Genomic DNA, 24,234 nt, shown 5'->3' with positions numbered 1-24,234 from the left:
AGAGACTAGTAGCAGACGCACCAGCCCAGATGTGACAACAATACTCCATACATGGGCGAATGGTGGCCTTATAGAGATACAGGATACTTTCAGGTGTCAGTAGTTTTCTAGCACGGTAGAGAGAGCCTACCTTTTTTGCAGCGGCCTTGGCAATGTTTTCAATATAATTGTTCCAGCTCATGTTTCCTGTGAACGTTAGGCCAAGCAGTCTGAAAGATGTACTCTCAGACAGGGAGTCACTGGCCATTGCTATTGGTGGCAGAGAAGGTTTCTTGTAGTTATTGAAGGAAACCAGTTTAGTCTTGGCAGCATTGAATGTGACCATCCATTTATTAAGTTTTGGATTTTTTTTTTTCTTCCTGTATTAAAACATATGGAGCGGGGTGTACCACGGCCACCGAGAGTAAGAAGGCCTGTTAACTGAAAAATGTAGGCAATGTAGGTAAGATTTGTCAGACTGTCAGTACTATATGAGGGCCATTTGAAAAAGAGCAATAAAACATTTTTTAAAAAGAAAAAAGAATACTTATCAAGGCCTGAAGGTCACTCAAGGATAAGGGTTATTGAGTTTATATTAGTCAATGGGACACATAACTTGGTTTGCTCTTTTTTTTTTTTCATTTCTCTATTTCGTCAGAATGGTCCCAATTAGTAGCCCCTTATATCCAAGTGGCCTTGCTTGGGGCGAAAGTGAGTAAAATAAAACAAAAAAACGAACAATAGAAATAAGCAACACCGAGTCTGGTCAGTCGCAGATGGGGGACCGGGTGACCATGTGGGAATACCAAGCGCTATGTGTATAGAAGGAAACGGACACTTCTCTATATGAACCCAAAAAACCTAACGGAGACCGCTTGTGAATTCATCCTTCTGTATATTTCTATCTCTAATCTGTCTGTGTGTGTGTGTGTGTTTGTATGTCTAGTAAAAACATAAAGAAAGATATGCTACAACATGATTAACTATCTACCTTATCTATTACGTCGGTGCAGAAATAATGTCGTTTCTTGACGTTCAACATCAAAAGATTATAATAAACTTTATTGATCGATTAAAAAAAAACATTAGAATCAGCACATTCTTGCCAACGAGAAACAAGTTTATTTATCCCATTAGCATAGAAACATATCTAAGAATACTGCCAGACATAGAAATTACTTTTGTGTGGGCCCTGCTGGTGGGGCATTAGAATATGCCGACTGCCCCCCCCCCCTGCAGAGGGTAAAAGTCCCTTAATGGGGTTCCTGGATATGACCTTAAACTATATCCAGTGGTGAGGCCCCAGCTTGTGGGCTTTGGGGAGTGTGGAGCCACCCTTTAATTACCATTGCTCCCAGGTCCACTCTGACCCGCAGTGGTAGTACCTGTTAGAGTCCCAACTATGGGTTAAATAGGAACCGACTTGAAAAAAACAAATATATTCTATTAAAAAAATTTTCTTCAAAATCTTTGGATTCGGCATTAAATAACCTGAAAAGGGTTGATATGCCGTAAAACAAAAACAACCAACCAACCTGACTGCATCCACTGGAGTTCCTACCCAGTTGAGGGTGAAGGAATTAATGTTTTTTGGCCAATTTTTCCCGATTGTTTCATGGTAAGGGCTGTCCCCCTTTTCATGTAAGTAAAAAAAAAATAAGGAATTAGTTAAATGAAACGATCAACAATTGCAAATAATAGATTGCTCGCAATTGGAGAAGATTTCTTCTAGTTGAACAAAAAAGAAAGAAAAAAAAAACAAAGAAATCCAACAAGCTAAATGAAGAGTGTTTTTTACGTGCTTTGCTAGGTGTATTAGAATTTTTGTAGGAATTTTTGACACCCCTAACACGAAACTGCAAATAAAATATAAAAATGCTTCCCTCCGGACTACAACTTGGATGTCTTCGAGTCCAATGTTAACAAATTCCTAATGAACCGCCCCCTTAATAAACACTTCATCAAATCTCCACACTAACGTAATGTACTAGCAATAACCCTTATCCCTGAGTGGCTTCCGGGCCTTGATAAGTGGTGATCACTGTGTAAAAAGGAAAAAAAAAAATCTCGTAATTTCTCTGTTAAAAGTGGGTTATTTATTTTCTTTATGGATTATACTTCCAAAATAAACTATTAAAGTTGTTTTAAAAGTAATAGAAATATATATTTTTTTTTAAACAGTAATGAATTTTCCAAACTCAATATTTTTCAATTTTTAAACTTTAAAAATCTTTTACTATTGATTCTATTTTTACAATATTTTCAGGGTCAGTGTGAAATTTTATGCTCTTTCCAATAAACCGAATATAATCTTTTAGACAAACGTTTTTTTTTTAATTTCACGCCCCCCCCCCATTTTCAAGTTTCTATTAAAAAGTAAATAATTAATTTATTCACCGAAAAGTAAACAATTAATTTACTCACAAATTGAAGAGAAAAGGTCAATAAGTAATATATTCAAATTTAAAAAAAAAAAAAAACGTAGTGTTTTTTTAGAATTTTACCTGTAAAGTTTGAAGTTTAAAACCTTTTTTTTAAACCACGTTATTTGTTTTTTCTTTTTTTTAATGGAACCTTGGTCCTTGCTCCTTTAATTGAAAAAAAAAATTATAAGATGTTTGCCAATTTTTTTATGAATGTAAAAATTAGTCGTAGTTGAAGATATAAAAGAAAGGCTTGATTATTAAACACAAAAAACCCCTTGCTATGTAAGAGTTGTTACGACTATGTTAATGCTTGCCCCCCCCCCATGTGTGTTGTGTCGGGGGGGGGGGTTCACGTCGAGGGGGTACAAGTGCTTGTAGTTTATCATTAAAGTACTTGTAGAACAGGCAGAGGTAATCTGGAGTTTTGGGATAAATAAGGTGGGAGAAAGAGAGGGGAAACGCAGTGAAGGGAGGGGTGAGGGTTTTCATACAACCAAATTAAGCCCCGCGAAACAAAATAACTGCCTGTCATCTCATATGGGTTTGGTATCATTGATTGACCGCAATGTAATAGGCTAGATACAAAGAGCAGGAAATAATATTCTGAAATATATGGACAGGATATACCTATCATGAAAAGAAAATGGCCTTGGTCTCACTAAAATGCATATCGAGCCACCATAGTAAGCATGTGAGTTAAAAATAAAAGTATATTGAGCCACCATAGTAAGCATTTTATTTTTAACTTACATGAAAAGGGCTGTCTTTTCATGTAAGTTAAAAATAAAAGAGAATTAGTTAAATGAAAATGATATCAGATAAAACAAGGATTGAACCCTGTAGATAAGTTTTAAAGAACAACAGGTTTAAATGGAATGTCCAGTTAAAATATTTAATAAATACAAATTTGGCTGGAAAAACTATTCACAATTCTAAGAAAGAATGCATCATAAAAATATGGGTTACAGAATTATACAAGTAGGTTAAATTCCTTTGTAAAACAACAAAGAGAATGGGAGATTTCCTGGTCGTCAGAAATGGTTTCAAAACGTGCAAATCGCGCATGTTGGAAACACGTGAGTTGTGGTCACGTTGACCAGACATACGTGTGACGTCAGGGAAGAAATGATTTCTCGATATAGGAGGGTTCGAAGTTAGTTAGGGGAAGAGGAGAGAGAGAAGAGAATCAGATCAGTCAGATCAGAGAAGCAGAGGAGATCAGACCGATTCTCCGTTAGAATCAAAGCACCCTCTAACCCTAACCCTAACCCCTAACCCTAACCCACCCTCTAGAAGCGAGAGGTTTTAGAAATAACCATGTAACAACTATGAATCCCTGAAATACAAAATCCTGTCCGGCCGATCTAAGAAGAAATGAACGTATCATCATGTGTTTTTATAACTGCGTGTTCGTGTTGTGTCATTCTGCCAAAACAAAGGTAAAGTGAAATTGTATTAATATGAACTTTGTGTTTATAAAAATGTACAACTGCCAAAACGTACATGTCGAACGCACTCTCGGTCTGTCTATCTATATATCTCCTCTCATTGTGTATTACAAGCCGTCGGCTCTCCTGTATTAACATGTACCTTGCCTCTTATATATACAGAACTGTCTCTCTCTTTATATATACCCTGTTTATATCTCCAGTATGCTATCAGCACAAACATGAACATCCTAATAAGAAAAGATGAATGCTTTATATGAACACTGTAGATAGTTAGGTGAAAGTAGAGAAAAGTTTATGTCTCCAATATGCTATCAGCACAAACAAAATACGAACAGTCAACACCAAAGAATAATACATACGTCATCTTAATACCACCCATTACATAACACAATATCGATCTCATGAAAATCCGTTGCCTCTGCTGAAAGTTTAAGGCAGACATACATACAAACATACATACATTTAAACAGACAGGTGAGATTGAAATGGATGGCTCTCGACTAGGGGAAGCTCCATGTTTTGACAAGCTTCTGGGCTTGACATTTACTCCTGACCTGAAATGGAACATGCACATCAAGTCAGTTGCCAAGGTCGCTGGAAAAATGGGCTGAGTGTCAAGTGACGAATCCTTGGCCGCCATCTTGGTTACTGCCAATTACAGTCAGGATCTGATCTGAACTACGCCGCCATCTTTGTTCAACATAATGTCACAATACTTAACACAGAATCTCTGGATTGCGATTTAACTACTGTTATTTCGTTCCTGATGTTTTCCTTCCATTCTTTTTTTTTTTTTCTTTTTTTTTTACTTTAGACACAATAACCCTTATCCCCGAGTGGCTTCTGGGCCTTGATAAGTGGTGACCACCTTGTAAAAAAAAAAAAAGTTTTTGACTACTATTTGGGGGTAGTTATTTATTTGCCGCCCACCTCGGCAAGATGTGGCACAAGGCCGGAAAGTGGGGATCCAGCAGGCTTCCCCTAAAGGAGGGGCACTCCTGCAATTGTAAAAATTGCCTTAGTAACCCCGTCGGCATTCCCTGGTAGGGGCGCCTCAGGCAGTAAGCAATGAACTTACTCCACCGGAAAGCCAAGTGGCAAGGCCTGGGAGGGTGGACCTCGTAGGTATTACCGAGGTGGCATACCTCAGTCCAACAGGTGCTGGGCCGGTTCCAGGACCCTCACCTGTTGGGCTGAGTGTCAAGTGACGAATCCTTGACGAGTACTACTACCCTGCCTCCCTGCAGCCGAAGCCGCTAAGAGACCTTCCCCATCAGACGAGTGATGGGGGTTAGGGTAGTATTTGGAGGTATGAGACCAGTGGATTCGCCAATCATTTTTATAACCACCGGCTGTGCTAAACAACCAATGAAAACGTTCCAAAGTTATTATAAAAATTGTCGAATTTCGGATTCAATCAGCTCGCTGCTAAATACGTCACGGACCGCATTTGATTCTTGGCCGCCATCTTGGTAACTGCCAATTACAGTCAGGATCTGATCTGAACTACGCCGCCATCTTTGTTCAACATAATGTCACAATACTTAACACAGAATCTCTGGATTGCGATTTAACTATTTTTATTTCGTTCTTGATGTTTTCCTTCCATTCTTGTACGGTTTATGGTTTGACGTTTCTCAGTCTCTTAGATTGTGTTAAAATTACAGAAAGATATCATGAAAAATAAAGAATCTATTGGAGTTCAAAACCCTTCAGTGACTTTTTGGACAGCCGGTATACAAATACACGAAGCTGAAAATGGGTAACATTTAAAAGACATTATTTTTCATAAATAAAAATTGTTTGAATTTTGAATTTAAGAAAAAAAAACTTTCTTAACGTCGTAGTCAGATTGTGTCGCAATTACAGAAATATATCCTCAAAAATAGAGAATCTATTGGAGTTCAAAACACTTCAGTTACTTTTTGGACGCTCTGTAACTGCTTTTTTCTTTTTTTCTTTTTTTATAGGTTTCACCGAGTGCAAAAAAGAACACTGTAAGTATATATATATATATATATATATATATATATATATATATATATATATATATATATATATATATATATATATGCCTTCGTTTTAAGCTGGAAGCATGTAATAACTGATCTGTGTATCGTATACGTTGCTGTGGCTCAGTTAAAATGGAACACATTCCTCAAGAAAAGTTGCATTTTGTATTGTTTATTTACTTTTAATACCCCCCCCCAAGAAAAGATGAATTTTTTACCATGTATTGTTCAGTGAAAGTTTTCTTTTTTTGTTCTTTTTTTTTTGTTTTGTTTTTTTGGTTTTTTGGGGGGGGTTTTCTGGAAAACTTTTTTTTTTTAAGAAATTTGACAGTAAACGTTTCTTTTTGAAAACAGAATTTTTCTTATAAAAAGAAAAGATGAATGCTTTATATGAACACTGTAAATAGTTAGGTGAAAGTAGAGAAATTTTTATTTTTATTTTATTTTATTTTTTTCAAGTGAATGTACAAATTATTTTTTTGTCAACAGATGTTAAGAAAATAAACGGAAAAAAATACTCCCAAACATTAATTATGCAAAAGAATAAATAAATAGATAAATAAAATGTTGATTTAGTGTTTCAACATTTGAACAACACTCGGCTGAATCCGGTGATTGCTGGTCGAACCCTAACCATAATTGGAATCCGAGAGGTGGGAGTGGGGTCAAATTCTGCATGAGTACCATTCTTGATGATTTTTTATTTTATTTATTTACTAGCGGGGGTTAAAGTAAAGTAAAACGTGAACCTGCCAATTCTAGATAGTTAAATAAATTCAAACGTGTTTCCGTTATTATTTCGCGGTGGCCCAATGGTTAATGTCGCACGTTTTTTTTTTTTTCACACTTTAATTTCCAACTTTGCCTCAAGGGTTCGGGTTTGATCCTCATACTTACCTACCAAAAGTTTTTTTTTAATTTTACCAACCCTCCCCCCCCCCGGGGTTTTGATTTACCCAAAACCACACACACCTTCAAACACCCGGGAAACGTCGGGTACACCCCGCTAGTATATATAGAAGAAGATTGTTTAAATTAATTTCATTTTATCTCCATCATCACTAATTGTCATGATCATTGAGGAATTCTAGCATTTTTAAACGCGTTTCTCAATTCAAAAATTTTTACAAACACCGCAACTCATGACTGCTTGTTCTACGTATCTAAATTTAAAAAAAAAAAACAGAATAAAAAAAACAGAAAAAAAAAACAAAAAAAAACAGAATAAAAAAAAGCAGAATAAAAAAAAGCAGAATATAAAAAAAAAAACAGAATAAAAAAAGATTCTTTGGTTCCTCTACCATCATGATTAACTTCTTTTTTTTTTAATTTTTTTATTTTCTTCCTTTAAAGATTGTAATGCTGGGTATGGGGCAGCCAAACCAGCTGCCAACATTGTCCTGCTTTTTATTGAAACCAACCGAGAGCTCTTTTTAGTATCCTCGTTATTCTCTTAAGTGTAATTGTTTGGATCTCTTTTGCACTTGGTTCACCAGGAATATTAGTTAGGTAGGACTTCGGGTTCTTCTTCATAAGCCCTGTGGCACCTGGTATGATTGATACCTCCCTAAGATTCCAGTTTCTTTTCATCTCATACATGAGACCTTGATATGGAATTATGCATTAGGGCAGGTCGATTTTGGAACCCCGGTGAGGCAATGGTGATGATAGTTGGGGTTTGACATAGAAGAGACCTACACAAAATATTTTTTTTCAAAATCGTTATCTTTGCTTGAGGAAATGACTTTAAAAGTTGAAAAATTGAAGCGATTAAAAGTTTTTCGGTGAATTATCAAGAATGTATATGTTGGATTTGTTTTTCTTTATTCATTGTTGAAAAACAAAAAAAAAAAAAAACAGGAAAAAAAAAAATTCTTTGGTTCCTCTGCTATCATGATTAACCTTTTTTTTTTTTTAATTTCTTTTTTTTTTTCTTCCTTTGAAGATTGTAACGCTGGGTATGGGACAGCCAAACCAGCTGTCAACATTGATCTGCTTTTTATTGAAACCAACCGAGAGCTCTTTTTGGTATTCTCAAGAATGTATATGTTGCATTTGTTTTTCTTTATTCATTGTTGAGGCTCTGATGAACAGAAAGCTAACCCGGACCTCACTTCCTTGTGGGCCAAGGTTCTTTAACCTAACCCTAACCCTGATGAACCGTGAGTGTCCTGCACTGTATAACTGGACCTCCACTGCCTTGTGGGCCAAGGTTCTTTTAACCAAAGGCTAAGGGTGAAGTAACCCTGACAGAAACCTCTAGAGGAGCTTAGGCCCTGTCAGCTGTGGCTGCATGACCCACCGGTGTGTGGATTATGCACTGGTGCCCAACACCCTAAACCTAGACATGGATCGAATGGCATTGGGATTAAGAGGGCTCCCGTAAGCCATGGTGAAGGCAACCTCTCTAGGAGAAGCAAATCTGATTTTTAAAAAACCCATAAAACGGAAGACCAGTACCCGCATTAAGCTGGTCTGCAGTTTGACTTGTTGCTGCCTATCTTGCTCTTGCTTGTTGCTGGATTTCAAGATTCTGAAACGAGAGAGAGACTTAGTTGTCGTAACATCTTTGTACAGATATTCCTCAGACATTTGTCTAAAAAAAAAAAGGAAGAAAGTGTTGCGAAAATGGAAAAGGCTGGAAGCATGTAATAACTGATTTGCACAAAAGATGTGACAAAAGGCCTATACTTAGGCAGTTGTGTGCTCAGCTTTTCCAGGAGAGCTTTGCTGACCCAAGAATCTGGGAGGGGACAAGAAAATATGTCCTAAACAAAGCTGGCTCTCGTCTAGGGGAGGCTCCATGTTTTGACAAGCTTCTTGGACTGACCTTTACTCCTGACCTGAAATGGAACACGTAAATCAAGTCTGTTGCCAAGGTCGCTGGAAAAATGTTAGAATCCTTCTACCGCTCCAGAGGATATCTCACTAATGATGCAATTCTCTATCTATATAAAAGCCAAGTACGTCCAAGGATGGAATACTGCTGCCATATCTGGGAAAGAGCTGCTAAAAACAGCCTATCCTGCCTTGACAGCGTACAAAATAGACTTTGTGGCTTAGTGGGGGATGCCCTTTTCTCTTCCCTGCAACCTCTCTCCCACAGGAGAGACGTTGCGAGCATGTATTTGTTTTATCGTTATTTCCATGGCAAGTGCTCGTCTGAGCTCCAATCTCTGGCCCCCCGCTCGCCAATCTTTCACGATAAACACCGGTCTAGCTGAAATCACTGTCAAAAATTTTCCCCACTCTTTAACTGTGCCAAAACCAAAACGTAGATTCCATGAACAAAGCTTCTTTCTTAGAAGTGCACGCCAGTGGAACTCTGTTCCGTCTGCCTGTTTCCCACCTGACTACAACTTGGATGTCTTCAAGTCCAGCATAAACAAATTCCTGATGAATTGCCCTCTTAAGGAAGACACTTTATCAAATCTCCAATATTAACGATTACTGCGACACTATCCCATTGATTACTGTACACACAATAACCCTTATCCTCGAGTGGCCTCTGGGCCTTGATAAGTGGTTACTTCCATGTAAAAAAAAAAAATGCTGCCTTTGATTTGCTGAACGACACTCCCTTCAAAGCGAATTGGATGCAGGATCAATTTTGAGGGTTGAAGGTTCCCTAAACAGGTATGCAGAGGGGTGTGATGATGGTTTAAGTCTCTCAGGAGTTACTGATTGAGCGTGAGTCAGGCTGGCCTGTTAGATCTGAAAAAGAGAGGCTTGAGGCTGGTGTTGGCTTTGCATTTAAGAACTCCTTAATTGAAAAGATCGAGCAGGCAGTTGGCATAAATGACCGTGCAATGAGTTTGAGAACTCCCCCTTGCTGTTGTTCTTTCTGTTTTATGCGCCGATTCCTACTTTGTCTTTATATTTTTTTTCATTACATTTTCACCCCATTGATGTAGGGGGCTACTATCAGGGACCTAAGTTCCAGGGGTATTATATAGGGAGTTGGGAAGCAATATGCCGGTTCACGTTACACTTGAACTTCTGCATGCCAGTACAGTTGGGGAAGAAGAGACTCGGAAGGGAATTCAAAAGTCTAGCGGTTCTGGGGAAGAAACTACTGGAGTAGAAGGCTCTCTTACATCTAGGGATCTCTACTGTGAAGACATAAGCTACAGGGGTACTATGTGGGGAGTTGGGCAGCAAGATGTCGGTTCACGTTACACTTGAACTTCTGCATGTCAGTACAGTTGAGAAAGCAGGGACCCAGAAGGGAATTCCAAAGTCTAGCAGTTCTGGGGAAAGAAACTACTGGAGTAGAAGGCTCTCTTACATCTAGGGATCTCTATTGTGAAGGGGTGGGATTTAGCTGCTTGTCAGGTTTGTCGGGGGTATTTACGTCGAGGGGGTACAAGTGCTTGCAGTTTATCGGAGCATTCACCATTAAAATACTTGTAGAACAGGTAGAGGGATGCTACATTTTGTCGATGGGACAGAGGCTGAAGCTTAGATCACAGTTGGAGACCTATCAGCTTGGCGACTCTCTTTTGAACCTTGTCTAGGAGTGAGAGACTAGTAGCAGATGCACCGGCCCAAATGTGACAACAATACTCCATACATGGGCGAAGGTTGGCCTTATAGGGTACAGGATACTTTAGAGCGTTAGTAGCTTTCTAGCACGGTAGAGAGAGCCTATCTTTCTCACAGCAGGCCCTGTCGGTGGGGCATTAGAATACACCGACTGCCCCCCTGCTGAGGGTAAAAGTCCCTCAATGGGGGTCCTGGATATGACCTTAAACTATATCCAGTGGTGAGGCCCCAGCTTGTGGGCTTTGGGGAGTGTGGAGCCACCTTTTAATTACCATTGCTCCCATGTCCACTCTGACCCGGAGTGGTAGTACCTGTTAGGGTTCCAACTATGGGTTAAATAGAAACCGACTTGAAAACAAATATATTCTATTAAAAATTTTTTCTTCAAAATCTTTGGATTCGGCATTAAATAACCCGAAAAGGGTTGATATGCCGTAAAACAAAAACAACCAACCAACCAATCCTCACAGCAGTCCTGGCAATGTTCTCAATGTAATTGTTCCAACTCATGTTTCCTCATAAAACTGAAATTGTCTGTCTGTCTGTCTGTCTGTCTGTGCATGCACATTTCCTTACCTAGTCTGTCCTACCTTCTTCGCAGCGGTCCTGGCAATGCTCTTGTCTGAAGATGATATTACTTCTTTTTATCATAGGCTTAGATTTCAATACCTCTCTACCGGGGCTGCCTACTGTGTCTAATTTTTTTTTTTTTTTTTTTTTTTTTTCAACGTACTCACTACACCAACTCTCCACACCCGGGCAACGGCGGGTTCCCCTACTGGTCTTTCATAAATTTTTAAATAAAATCGTTATTTTTTTATGGAGACAGATTCAAAAAAAAAAAAAAAAAAAAAAAAATTTTTTTTTACTGCATTTTTTTAAAGGGAGATAATCCTCCAAATTCAATATAAGTTTGAATTTTGAATAAAGCAGTTGGATTGACTTTGCTTAATTTCAACGTTCCGAACTTTCAGTCGGACTATGGAGACATCGGCGAAGACGTCACTTTTTTTTTTTTTTTTTTTTTTTTTTTTTAATCCTTCGCGTTGCGGGTTCGAGCCTGCCTATTACCACTTTTTTTTTTCTCTCTCTCTCTCTCTCTCTTTCTACTCAAACTGCCTACTGTTGCTTCACCTCCCCCCCCCCCGCTACTACCAATTTATTTTTTTAACCCCGCCCCCCTCCGGGGTTCCTTACTCAACCGAAGCAACGCCGGGGAACCCTGCTACTATACCCCTTTTTTTTTTTAACATCTGCTACTCCCCCTCCCCCTCACGGTTCCTAATTACACCTAACCCACACCCGGGCAACACCAGGTACCCCCACTAGTTATAAATAAACATATCCGTTTGAAATATCTAAAGAATATCTAGTCCTGATGAACTGAGTGCACTTGTATCCCCCATACATGAACATAATTTTATTAAAATGGTTTAGTTTTAAAAAATTGATAAAAAAAAATTTTTTAAGTAAAAACTACACATTAGAATAAGGAAAGATTAGTTAATTATTGCAGTTAGGTGCACCCATACAAAAAAAAAGGAACATTTAGCCTAAATTAGGTTAGTGCAAAAATAATGTTGTTTTTTGACGTTCAACTTAATGTCAGAAAACATTATTTTTGCATCAACTTAATTTAGGCTAAATGTTCCTTTTTTTTTTGTATTTTTTTACACAGTGATCACCACTTATCAAGGCCCGGAAGCCACTCAGAGATAAGGGTTATTGCAAGTACATTACATTAGTGTGGAGATTTGATGATATGTTTACTTAAGAGGGCGGTTCATTAGGAATTTGTCAACATTGGACTTGAAGACATCCAAGTTGTAGTCCGGTGGGAAGCAGGCAGACGGAACAGAGTTCCACAGGCGTGCAGTTCTAAGAAAGAAGCTTTGTTCATGGAATCCGCGTTTTGATTTAGGCATGGATATAGAGTGGGGGAAATTTTTCACAGTGGATTCAGCTAGACGGGTGTTTTTCGTGAAAGATTGGCGAGGGGGGAACCAGAGATTGGAGTTCAGACGAGCACCTGCCATGAAAATAACGATAAAACAAGGATAGGCTCGCAACGTCTCTTCTGTGGGAGAGAGGTTGCAGGCTAGAGAAAAGGGCATCCCCCACTAAGCCACGAAGTCTATTTTGTACTCTGTCAAGGCAGGATAGACTGTTTTTAGCAGCTCCTGCCAAGATAATTAACTAATCTTTCCTTATCAGAAAACATTATTTTTGCATCAACTTAATTTAGGCTAAATGTTCCTTTTTTTTTTTTGTATGGGTGCGCCTAATTACGATAATTACCTAATCTTTCCTTATTCATTAGGCGTAAAACCTACACCTTGGAATAAGGAAACTTTACTTAATTCTAGTAGTTAGGTGCACCCATACAGTTCAGGGCCCTGTCGGTGGGGCATTAGAATATGGCTTAGTGGGGGATGCCCATTTCTCTACCCTGCAACCTCTCTCCCACAGAAGAGACATTGCAAGCCTGTCCTTGTTTTATCGTTATTTCCATGGCAGGTGCTCGTCTGAACTCCAATCTCTGGTCCCCCCTCGCCAATCTTTCACGAAAAACACCTGTCTAGCTGAATCCACTGTGAAAAATTTCTCCCACTCTATATCTGTGCCTAAATCAAAACGCGGATTCCATGAACAAAGCTTCTTTCTTAGAACTGCACGCCTGTGGAACTCTGTTCCGTCTGCCTGCTTCCCAGCGGACTACAACTTGGATGTCTTCAAGTCCAATGTTAACAAATTCCTAATGAACCGCCCCCTTAAGTAAACACTTCATCAAATCTCCACACTAACGTAATGTACTTGCAATAACCCTTATCCCTGAGGGGCTTCCAGGACTTGATAAGTGGTGATCACTGTGTAAAAAAAAACAAAAAAAACACACACACACACACATATATATATATACTGTATATTTTGGCGTATTAGACGACCCTTAAAGTTAAAAAAATCATCTTTAAGAACCAATATTTCATAAGATGCCGGGTGTTGCAAGTCGCCTTATACAACCAATATGCATACATATATATATATATATATACATACGCGCACACACACGCACACATATATATATACACACATATATATACATACTTACACATATATATATATATACATATATATATATACATACACACACACACATATATATATATATATACACACACACACACACACACACACACATATATATATATATATATATATATATATACACACACACACACACACATATATATATATATATATATATATACTGTATATTTTGGCGTATTAGACGACCCTTAAAGTTAAAAAAATCATCTTTAAGAACCAATATTTCATAAGATACCGGCTGTTGCAAGTCGCCTTATACAACCAATATGCCGACTGCCCTGCAGAGGGTAAAAGTCCCTCAATGGGGGTCCTGGATATGACCTTAAACTATATCCAGTGGTGAGGCCCCAGCTTGTGGGCTTTGGGGAGTGTGGAGCCACCCTTTAATTACCATTGCTCCCAGGTCCACTCTGACGCGGATTGGTAGTACCTGTTAGGGTCCCAACTATGGGTTGAATAGAAACCGACGTGAAAACAATAAATATGTTCTATTAAAAAGTTTTTTATTCAAAATCTTTGGATTCGGCATTATAATAATCCGAAAAGGGTTGATATGCCGTAAAACAAAAACAACCAACCAACCAACCGTGAAGGCATGAACTCATGAAAAGAACATACAGTTCAGCCCGGCTTTGCTCGGGCCCTATGTAATGTTGCTTGCCGTACGTGTGAATACACTTTATGTAAGAATAGCGGGGGTACCCGGCGATGCCCGGGTGTTTTGAGGTAAATCAAAACTCGGGGGGGGGGGGTTAAATAATAAAAAAAAAAATGTTTTGGTAGGTGAGTATGAGGATCAAACCCGTGCTGGAAATTAATGTGTGACAAAAAAAAAAAAAAAAAAAAAAAAAAAGTGCAACGTTAACCATTGGGCCACCGCGACATACAACGTAGACAGGTTTGAATTTATTTATTTAACTATAAAAAAAAAAAAAGCGAAAGAAACACGGGACGCTCTAAAAATCTGGAAAAAATAACGCATGAAAGTCGGTCAAATTAAATAGACAGGCGACCCCCGTTCGTAACTCGTAGATATTATCATTTAGACGTGATATAAAAAGTTTTAAGAAGGAAGGAGCCAACCGAGAAGTCCAGCGAAAAAAGCCTTTTACAGACATACACAAAAAGCGGACACACATACATACTTACACACATTTTCGCTTTTATATATATAGACTAGCGGGGGGGGGGGTACCCGGCGATGCCCATGTGTCTTGAGGTAAATCAAAACTCCGGGGGGGGGTAAATAATAAAATAAATGTTTTGTTAGGTAAGTATGAGAATCAAACCAGTACCCTTGAGTTGGAAATTAATGTGTGAAAAAAAACCCTGCTACGTTAACCATTGAGCCACGGCGACAGACAACATTAAACAGGTTATTTAACTATAAAAACAGGCGTGCACAATAAAAGTTAACTCTGCTGCTTTCATTTGAAGGTCAAATAGAAGTCACGCAGCGTTTGGGTTTGTTTACCCAAACTGGACTGTTTTTTCCCCCAACAGATGTTGGGGAGGGGAAAAGCAACTCCCAATTGTCCAGATTGAATAGCAATTATATATACAAGATTGATCAAAGCTGATCGCTTCTGGACGTTTTTCCTGGCGCAATGCCGAGAATACGTCCGTTTGAGTTTAGTTTCATTTTATTTATACTAAAAAGCCCAATCAACACGCGAGAAGCCAAAATAGCAATAATTTCGTAAAAATCGACGTAAATAAAATCTATACGCTACGCGCTTTCCTAATTCCTAGATATTATGATATAGGACCTATATACACAGTTTTAAGCGATAGTAAATAAATCTAGACATGACGCACTTTCCCAAATCCTAGATATTATTATCTAGGACCTATATAAACAGTTGTAAGTGATAGTAACGAACCCGGGAGCGTGTGCGAGAAAAGCCTTTTGAAGACATACATGAAATGGTCACACACATTTTGCCTTTTATATATATAGACTAGCGTACCTGACTTTTATATAGATAGAGAATTGCATCAGCAGTGAGATCTAGGGATCTCTACTGTGAAGGGGTGGGATTTAGCTGCTTATATATTATCATGGACTATCCAACCGTTTTCATGATTCCTCACTCACATGGTGTCATGCTTGTATTTCTTTGTAGACCTTTATAGCAATTCTCTCTTATCACTTCTGTTTTTACCTTCCACATTGGCATCAACTACATTTTCCATATTTATACAGCCACTGCGGGTATTTTTAAAAATAGATTATATAACAGTCAACAAAGTAATGTGCATAGATTAAACTCTAAATGACTTTTAAAATGAAAACTGTTCTTTTTCAATTAAGCACGCTCTAAAGTACTACCATTGAAACGGTGCGTGACAAAACCTAAAACGCGTACAGTTTTAATTCTGCACCAACTATTTCCGACCGGAGGTAGTATTATATTATATTGGATCCAATACACAAGTTAGATCTGGCAACACAAGACTGTTTTGCGGCCCATTGCGCTGTGAAAAAAAAATGCCTTGACAACGCGCAGTTGGAAAATAGTAAAGTGTGAAAAAAAAAAAAACAGGTGCGCGTTTTTGATTGATGTGACGGCGATAGTTATTCAGCAGTTAGCATTTTGTGCGGGACAGTTTTTAATGAGTTCAATAAATCGGTTTGTTTGTTTTTAAAAACCCGCTCCCTCGTCTCGAAATGAAAGCTACCGTCTGATATGACGAAGTCAACATTGATCAAACGTTACTTAGCTCTCTAGAGACCACTGACTCTGGGCCTGTGATTAGAGTCGAGTTTCGCTTTTTGTTTATACCGAAAACCGAATGTAACGCGTGCCGATGCGGGAAATGTGGAATAATTAACGTTTGAAAGTCAATAAAATTAAATAGACAGGCGAGCGTCGTAGTTAACTGCGAGATATTACGATTTATAGATGATATAAAAAGTTTTAAGACGTTGTGAAGCGAGCGAGCGCTTCTCTGAAAGAAGCCTTTCGTGGACATCGAGGAAAAAGCGTACATACATACATACATACATTTTCGCTTTTATATATATAGATTTCAAATGTTTAGACCAAAAATTGTCTGAGTAATTTTGTAGAGACTGAAGAGGTCATAATTTTTTTTTAACTCTGACCCCAACTTTGACCCCTTAACATTTATTATTTTGGTCTCAAATTAAAATAAAATGTTTCACCCGTGTCCATCTAAAATTTCAGGTCTTTAGACCAAATATTGCCGGATTCCAAAACCATAGTTTTTTTTACTGCATTTTTAAATCCTCAAAAGTCAGTATAACTGTTTAAGTTTAAGTCTAAATAATGTCTTCCGTTTTCCTGCTTTCCGGCTGACTACAATATGGTTGTGTTCAAGTCTAACGTAAATAAGTTCTTGATGAGCCGTTCCATAGAAGTTATCAAATTTACCGAATTTTCATTACTAATGATTACTATATTGTCCAATGTCTACTTGTAAACTTTTTAACCCTTATCCTTGAGTGGCCTCTTGGCCTTGATAATGTGTTGATGCCTATGCAAAAAAAAAAACAAAAAAAAAAACGTAGATTCCATGAGCAAAGCTTCTTTCTTAGAACTGCACGCCTGTGGAATTGTCCTCCGTTTTCCTGCTTTCCGGCTGACTACAATATGGTTGTGTTCAAGTCTAACGTAAATAAGTTTTTGATGAGCCGTTCCATAGAAGTTATCAAATTTACCAAATTTTCATTACTAATGATTATTATATTGTCCAATTTCTACTGTACACTCTTTAACCCTTATCCTTGAGTGGCCTCTTGGCCTTGATAATGTGTTGATGCCTATGCAAAAAAAAAAACAAAAAAAAAACGTAGATTCCATGAGCAAAGCTTCTTTCTTAGAACTGCACGCCTGTGGAATTGTCTTCCGTTTTCCTGCTTTCCGGCTGGCTACAATATGGTTGTGTTCAAGTCTAACGTAAACAAGTTCTTGATGAGCCGTTCCATATAAGTTATCAAATTTACCAAATTTTCATTACTAATGATTACTATATTGTCCAATTTCTACTGTACACTCTTTAACCCTTATCCTTGAGTGGACTCTTGGCCTTGATAATGTGGTGATGCCTATGCAAAAAAAAACAAAAAAAAAAAACGTAGATTCCATGAGCAAAGCTTCTTTCTTAGAACTGCACGCCTGTGGAATTGTCTTCCGTTTTCCTGCTTTCCGGCTGACTACAATATGGTTGTGTTCAAGTCTAACGTAAACAAGTTCTTGATGAGCCGTTCCATATAAGTTATCAAATTTACCAAATTTTCATTACTAATGATTACTATATTGTCCAATTTCTACTGTACACTCTTTAACCCTTATCCTTGAGTGGACTCTTGGCCTTGATAATGTGGTGATGCCTATTCAAAAAAAAAAAAAAAAAAAAAACGTAGATTCCATGAGCAAAGCTTCTTTCTTAGAACTGCACGCCTGTGGAATTGTCTTCCGTTTTCCTGCTTTCCGGCTGACTACAATATGGTTGTGTTCAAGTCTAACGTAAACAAGTTCTTGATGAGCCGTTCCATATAAGTTACCAAATTTACCAAATTTTCATTACTAATGATTACTATATTGTCCAATTTCTACTGTACACTCTTTAACCCTTATCCTTGAGTGGCCTCTTGGCCTTGATAATGTGTTGATGCCTATGCAAAAAAAAAAAACAAAAAAAAAAAACGTAGATTCCATGAGCAAAGCTTCTTTCTTAGAACTGCACGCCTGTGGAATTGTCTTCCGTTTTCCTGCTTTCCGGCTGACTACAATATGGTTGTGTTCAAGTCTAACGTAAACAAGTTCTTGATGAGCCGTTCCATAGAAGTTATCAAATTTACCGAATTTTCATTACTAATGATTACTATATTGTCCAATGTCTACTTGTAAACTTTTTAACCCTTATCCTTGAGTGGCCTCTTGGCCTTGATAATGTTCTTGATGAGCCGTTCCATATAAGTTATCAAATTTACCGAATTTTCATTACTAATGATTACTATATTGTCCAATGTCTACTTGTACACTCTTTAACCCTTATCCTTGAGTGGCCTCTTGGCCTTGATAATGTGGTTATGTCTATGTAAAAAAATAAATAAATAAATAAATAAATAAAAATAAAGAATGGTAAAACTGAATTAACCAGGCACAGAGATGGTATTTAGCTATTTTTTTTATTTGTCTTTAATTTTTTTTTCTTTTTGCTTATTTTGCAAAAAATTTAAAAACAAAATTAAAATGTGACATTTTTAGATGGATGCGATATTTTTGGTGAATATCACGTGTAAAATTATTTTTTTTTTATTTATTGCAATATTTTAACATTCAAACGGACAACGAACAAAAGAAAACGACATTTCTTTTATTCTTTGAAATGATTTGAATTCGAATTATGGCCAGATTTTGCGAATTTGGCTTTTAAAAAGCAGTTTAGCCTTAAAAAAACTGTACTTAGCTATTTTTTTTAATTGGCTTAAATTTCGTCTTTCTTTTTTCTTATTTTACATAAATATTTATTTAACGGTAATTATTATAAGAAACGGTGCTTGTCCGGAATCCCACATAAATAAAGGAAAAGCCATGATTAAAAATAAAAAAGAAATCGTTTAACTAAATAATTGGCCTTTTAACAAATAATATTTGGGTACTTATACAGTTTAGTGACGACATTAAAAAACGGAAATAATGAAAAAAAAAATTTTATTGTACGTAACTGTTATAGACTGAAGTTCTCCGAAAAAAAATTTCACGTCATTTGATCAAGTAGTTTGTTTTTTTTACAACGAAAAACAATGATTTATCACGGCTACGTCAACGTGGCCATTTTGGAAATGTTATTGCAGGCTCAGGAATTCCCCAAGGGCAGGTAACTGCCGTACATAGCAGAATACCTCCATTTTAGGCCAATCTAGCCCCCCCCCCCCAGAATGAGATTTTTTTTTTTTTTTTTTGCGAAGACAGATGCTATTTTTGGGGTGTTTTTTTGTTTTTTTTTAATTTTTAACAGAAGTAAATAAACGAAGTTTCGAAGTTATCCGTGCGTGTCCAACTGCGCATGTTTCGAAAATAATATCGTATAAAAATTCTTCAATTCTTTGCATTCTTCAATTTCTTTGCATATTCAATAGTATTCTTATTAAAAAAAAAAAAACGCAAAAAAAATTGCAGATTTAAAAAAAGAAAGAAAAAAAAACGTAAAAAATTGCAGATGTGTTGCGCGGCGCATCTCAATATGGCGAGAAAAAAAAAAGGCTAGATTGCGAAATTTGGCCTAAAATGGAGGTATTCTGCTAGGTACATTTCCAAAATGGCCACGTTGACGTCGTCGTGATAAATAATTGTTTTTCGCTGTAAAAAAAAAAAAAACTACTTGATCAAATGAAGTGAAATTTTTTTTCGGAGAACTTCAGTCTATAACAGTTACGTACAAAATTTTTTTTTTTTCAATATTTCCATTTTTTAATGTCGTCACTAAACTGTATAAGTACCAATATTTGTTAGGTACGGGCAAAAATAGACGAATAAAGTTAGGGGGACAAAAAGTTTTGAAAGCCGATTCATCATAATTTTTTTGTAGGTTTCCGACGACTTTTTGATTGTATTTGAAAGATTAGAGACTAAACTTAATTTCTTAAAGAAAAAAAAAAAAAATTGGATCGGCTCAGATGACCAACGCATGGAGTCTGTAATAACTTTGCTTGTTTGATGATGGTTTAAGACGCTCTTTTTTTTTTCTTGTCTTAGGTTTCACCGAGTGCAAAAATGTCGCCTCTCCGCACTGAAATAACACAGATGAATACCGTAAGTATATATATGTGGAATTGTCTTCCGTTTTCCTGCTTTCCGGCTGACTACGATATGGTTGTGTTCAAGTCTAACGTAAATAAGTTCTTGATGAGCCGTTCCATAGAAGTTATCAAATTTAACAAATTTTCATTACTAATGATTATTATATTGTCCAATTTCTACTGTACACTTTTTAACCCTTATCCTTCAGTGGCCTCTTGGCCTTGATAATGAGTTGATACCTATGAAAAAGAAAAAGTCCAATGTGAACAAGTTCTAATTGAATCGTCCCCCTAAGTAATCCAAGTTTCAAAATTCCCACTGTTTACTATGCTAAAATCACAATGACTAATGTATACCTATTAACCCTTATCCTCGAGTGGCCTCTGGGCCTTGATAAGTGGTGACACCCTTGTAAAAAAAAAAAAAAATATATACCTTCAAATAAAATAAAATAGGCATCAAGTGCGCTTGAAAGCCAAATCACAACGTAATATTAGGAAAATAAACAAATATTTTACTCGTTTGAAATGTATCACAAATATATTTCAGAGGTATACTCCATCTTCAGTATTTTGTTTTTTTTTTTTTTCCTTTTCTCCCATTCTCTTGCCAGGTTATTAATTTGGAGAAAGAGGTCTGTTTGTATAGAGCCACGCGTTGTATCTGCCGGTTGTATTTTGAAATGTTTGAACTCTGCGTAGGTAACACGAGAATAACGTCACGAATGAGAGTTCAATAGAAACATTGTTTTAATGTGAATAAAATAAAATACGCATCAAGTGCGCTTGAAAGCCAAATCCCGACGTAATATTAGAAAAATAAACAAATATTTTACTTTTTTGAAATTTATGACATAAATATATTTTGGAGGTATACTCCATCTTCAGTATTTTTTTTCTTTTCTTCTTTCTTGCCATTTTGTAAAGTTGGAGAAAGAAAAGTCTGTTTGTAAAGAGCCGCGCGTTGTATATCAGCGGTTGTATTTTGAAATGTTTTAATAGTACGTACGCAAGAATAAAAAAAGATGAAATGTAATAAGTCCTCAGACATACCTCTCCATCGTACAGTATATCGATACACTATGGCTGACTGGGATAGCTTCCGTGCATTTGTATTGGATCTACCTCTGCATTCCATGTTTAAAAACAATGAAATGCGACGTTTTGAAACCTCACCAATACACACAGTGTGTTTAATGATGAAAAAAAAACCTCAAGAAACTGTAATTTTGTTGCTATTTTGACAAAGACGTCGTCGTAGTCGCCATCATAATAAAAAAAAAATGAACTTCCATCATGGGTTTCCATATAGAAACGTTGTTTTAATTTGAATAAAATAAAATAAACAAATATTTTACTTGTTTGAAATTTATAACATAAATATATTTCGGAGATATACTCCATCTTCAGTATTTATTTTGTTTTCTTTTTTTTTTTCTTTTCTTCTTTCTCTCCATGTTGTAAAGTTTGTAAAGAGCCGCGCATTGTATCTCAGCAGCTGTATTTTGAAATGTTGGAACAGTGCGTAGGAAGCTTTGATCATGGAATCTACGTTTAGGTTTAGGCACAGATAAAGAGTGGGAAAAATTAGTGATAGTGGTTTCTGCTAGACGGGTGTTTCTTGTGAAAGTTTTGCAAGGGAGGATCATAGATTGGAGTTCAGCCGAGCACTTGCCATGAAAATAACGATAAAGCAGAGACAAACTCGCAACATCTGTTCTGTGAGAAAGAGGTTGCAGGGAAGAGAAAAGGACATCTCCTACGAGACTACGAAGTCTATGGAAACAATAAACATATTTTTCAGAAATATAAGAATCCATAATCTTCTGTATATTAAATAAATATGAGTAAATATACCAGGTGAACCAAGTGCAATAGAGATACAAATCACTAATCTCTGTGTATTAATTTACCCACATTCGTGTAAAAAAAAAAGGAAAAATATTGAATGAATTTTCTATAAAATAAAATATGCATCAAATGCACTTGAAAGCCAAATCACAACGTAATATTAAGAAAATAGACAAATATTTTAATTGTTTGAAATTTATAAAATAAATATATTTCGGAGGTATACTCCATCTTCAGTACTTTGTTTTCTTTCTTTTTTTTTCTTTTCTTCTTTCTCTCCATGTTGTAAAGTTTGTAAAGAGCCGTTTTATTGTCTTAGGTTTCACCGAGTGCAAAAATGTCGCCTCTCCGTACTGAAATAACACAGATGAATACTGTAAGTCTATATATACCTTCAAATAAAATAAGATACGCATCAAGTGCACTTGAAAGCCAAATCACAACGTAATATTATGAAAATAAACAACGTTATTCTTGTGTTGCCTACACACGGTCCAAGGATGGAATACTGCTGCCATATCTGGGCAGGAGCTGCTAAAAACAGCCTATCCTGCCTTGACAGAGTACAAAATAGACTTCGTGGCTTAGTGGGGGATGCCCTTTTCTCTACCCTGCAACCTCTCTTGTTGAGACGTTGCGAGCTTATCCTTGTTTTATCGTTATTTCCATGGCAGGTGCTCGTCTGAATTCTAATCTCTGGTCCCCCCTCACCAATCTTTCACGAAAAACACCCGTCTAGCTGAATCCACTGTGTGTTTTCTGACATTAAGTTGAACGTCAAAAAACAACATTATTTTTGCACCAACCTAATTTAGGCTAAATGTTCCTTTCTTTTTTTTTTTTTGTATGGGTGCGCCTTTTTTTTTTTTTGTATGGGTGCGCCTTTTTTTTTTTTGTATGGGTGCGCCTAACTACAATAATTAACTAATCTTTCCTTATTCTAATGTGTAGTTTTTACTTAAAAAATTTTTTTTTATCAATTTTTTAAAACTAAACCATTTTAATAAAATTATGTTCATGTATGGGGGATACAAGTGCACTCAGTTCATCAGGACTAGATATTCTTTAGATATTTCAAACGGATATGTTTATTTATAACTAGTGGGGGTACCTGGTGTTGCCCGGGTGTGGGTTAGGTGTAATTAGGAACCGTGAGGGGGAGGGGGAGTAGCAGATGTTAAAAAAAAAAGTACGTCCAAGGATGGAATACTGCTGCCATATCTGGGCAGGAGCTGCTAAAAACAGCCTATCCTGCCTTGACAGAGTACAAAATAGACTTCGTGGCTTAGTGGGGGATGCCCTTTTCTCTACCCTGCAACCTCTCTCCCACAGAAGAGACATTGCAAGCCTATCCTTGTTTTATCATTATTCCCATGGCAGGTGCTCGTCTGAACTCCAATCTCTGGTTCCCCCTCGCCAATCTTTCACGAAAAACACCCGTCTAGCTGAATCCACTGTGAAAAATTTCCCCCACTCTTTATCTGTGCCTAAATCAAAACGCGGATTCCATGAACAAAGCTTCTTTCTTAGAACTGCACGCCTGTGGAACTCTGTTCCGTCTGCCTGCTTCCCACCGGACTACAACTTGGATGTCTTCAAGTCCAATGTTAACAAATTCCTAATGAACCGCCCCCTTAAGTAAACACTTCATCAAATCTCCACACTAACGTAATGTACTTGCAATAACCCTTATCCCTGAGTGGCTTACGGGCCTTGATAAGAGGTGATCCCTGTGTAAAAAAAAAAAACACAGTTCAAAACATTTGAAGTAGAGAGCTACTATTAGGGACATAAGTTGCAGGGATATTATGCAGCAAGATGTTTGTTCACCTTACATTTGAACTTCGGCATATCAGTACAGTTGGGAAAGCAGAATCTCAGGAGGGAGTCTAGCAATTCTGAGGAAGAAACGATTAGAGTAGAAGGCTTTCTTACATCTAGGGATCTCTACTAGGTGTATCAGAATTTTTGTAGGAATTTTTGACACCCCTAACACGAAACTGCGAATAAAATATTTAAAAAAAACTCGTAATTTCTCTTTTAAAAGTGGGTTGTTTATTTTCTTTATGGATTATACTTCCAAAATAAAC

At 37.0% G+C, this 24,234-nt stretch overlaps 1 protein-coding gene across 2 annotated transcripts in view; it reads left to right on the top strand.

The window, feature by feature from the left end:
* LOC145271411 (uncharacterized) overlaps positions 1-24,234 on the top strand; it is a 681,202-nt gene that overhangs the window by 610,977 nt on the left and 45,991 nt on the right. For both annotated transcript variants that reach the window (XM_080126945.1, XM_080126944.1), the window contains 2 exons: positions 5,827-5,853; positions 20,250-20,306. In XM_080126945.1, the coding sequence (XP_079983071.1) occupies positions 5,827-5,853; positions 20,250-20,306 (84 nt within the window). The remainder of the gene's footprint in view (positions 1-5,826; positions 5,854-20,249; positions 20,307-24,234) is intronic.

Source organism: Euprymna scolopes, chromosome 46, assembly GCF_053919585.1.
Source record: "Euprymna scolopes isolate OS-2025 chromosome 46, ASM5391958v1, whole genome shotgun sequence".
Taxonomy (NCBI): Eukaryota; Metazoa; Mollusca; class Cephalopoda; order Sepiida; family Sepiolidae; genus Euprymna; species Euprymna scolopes.
The sequence above is the reverse complement of the archived record's forward strand: the minus strand, read 5'-3'. Positions and strand labels throughout refer to the sequence as shown.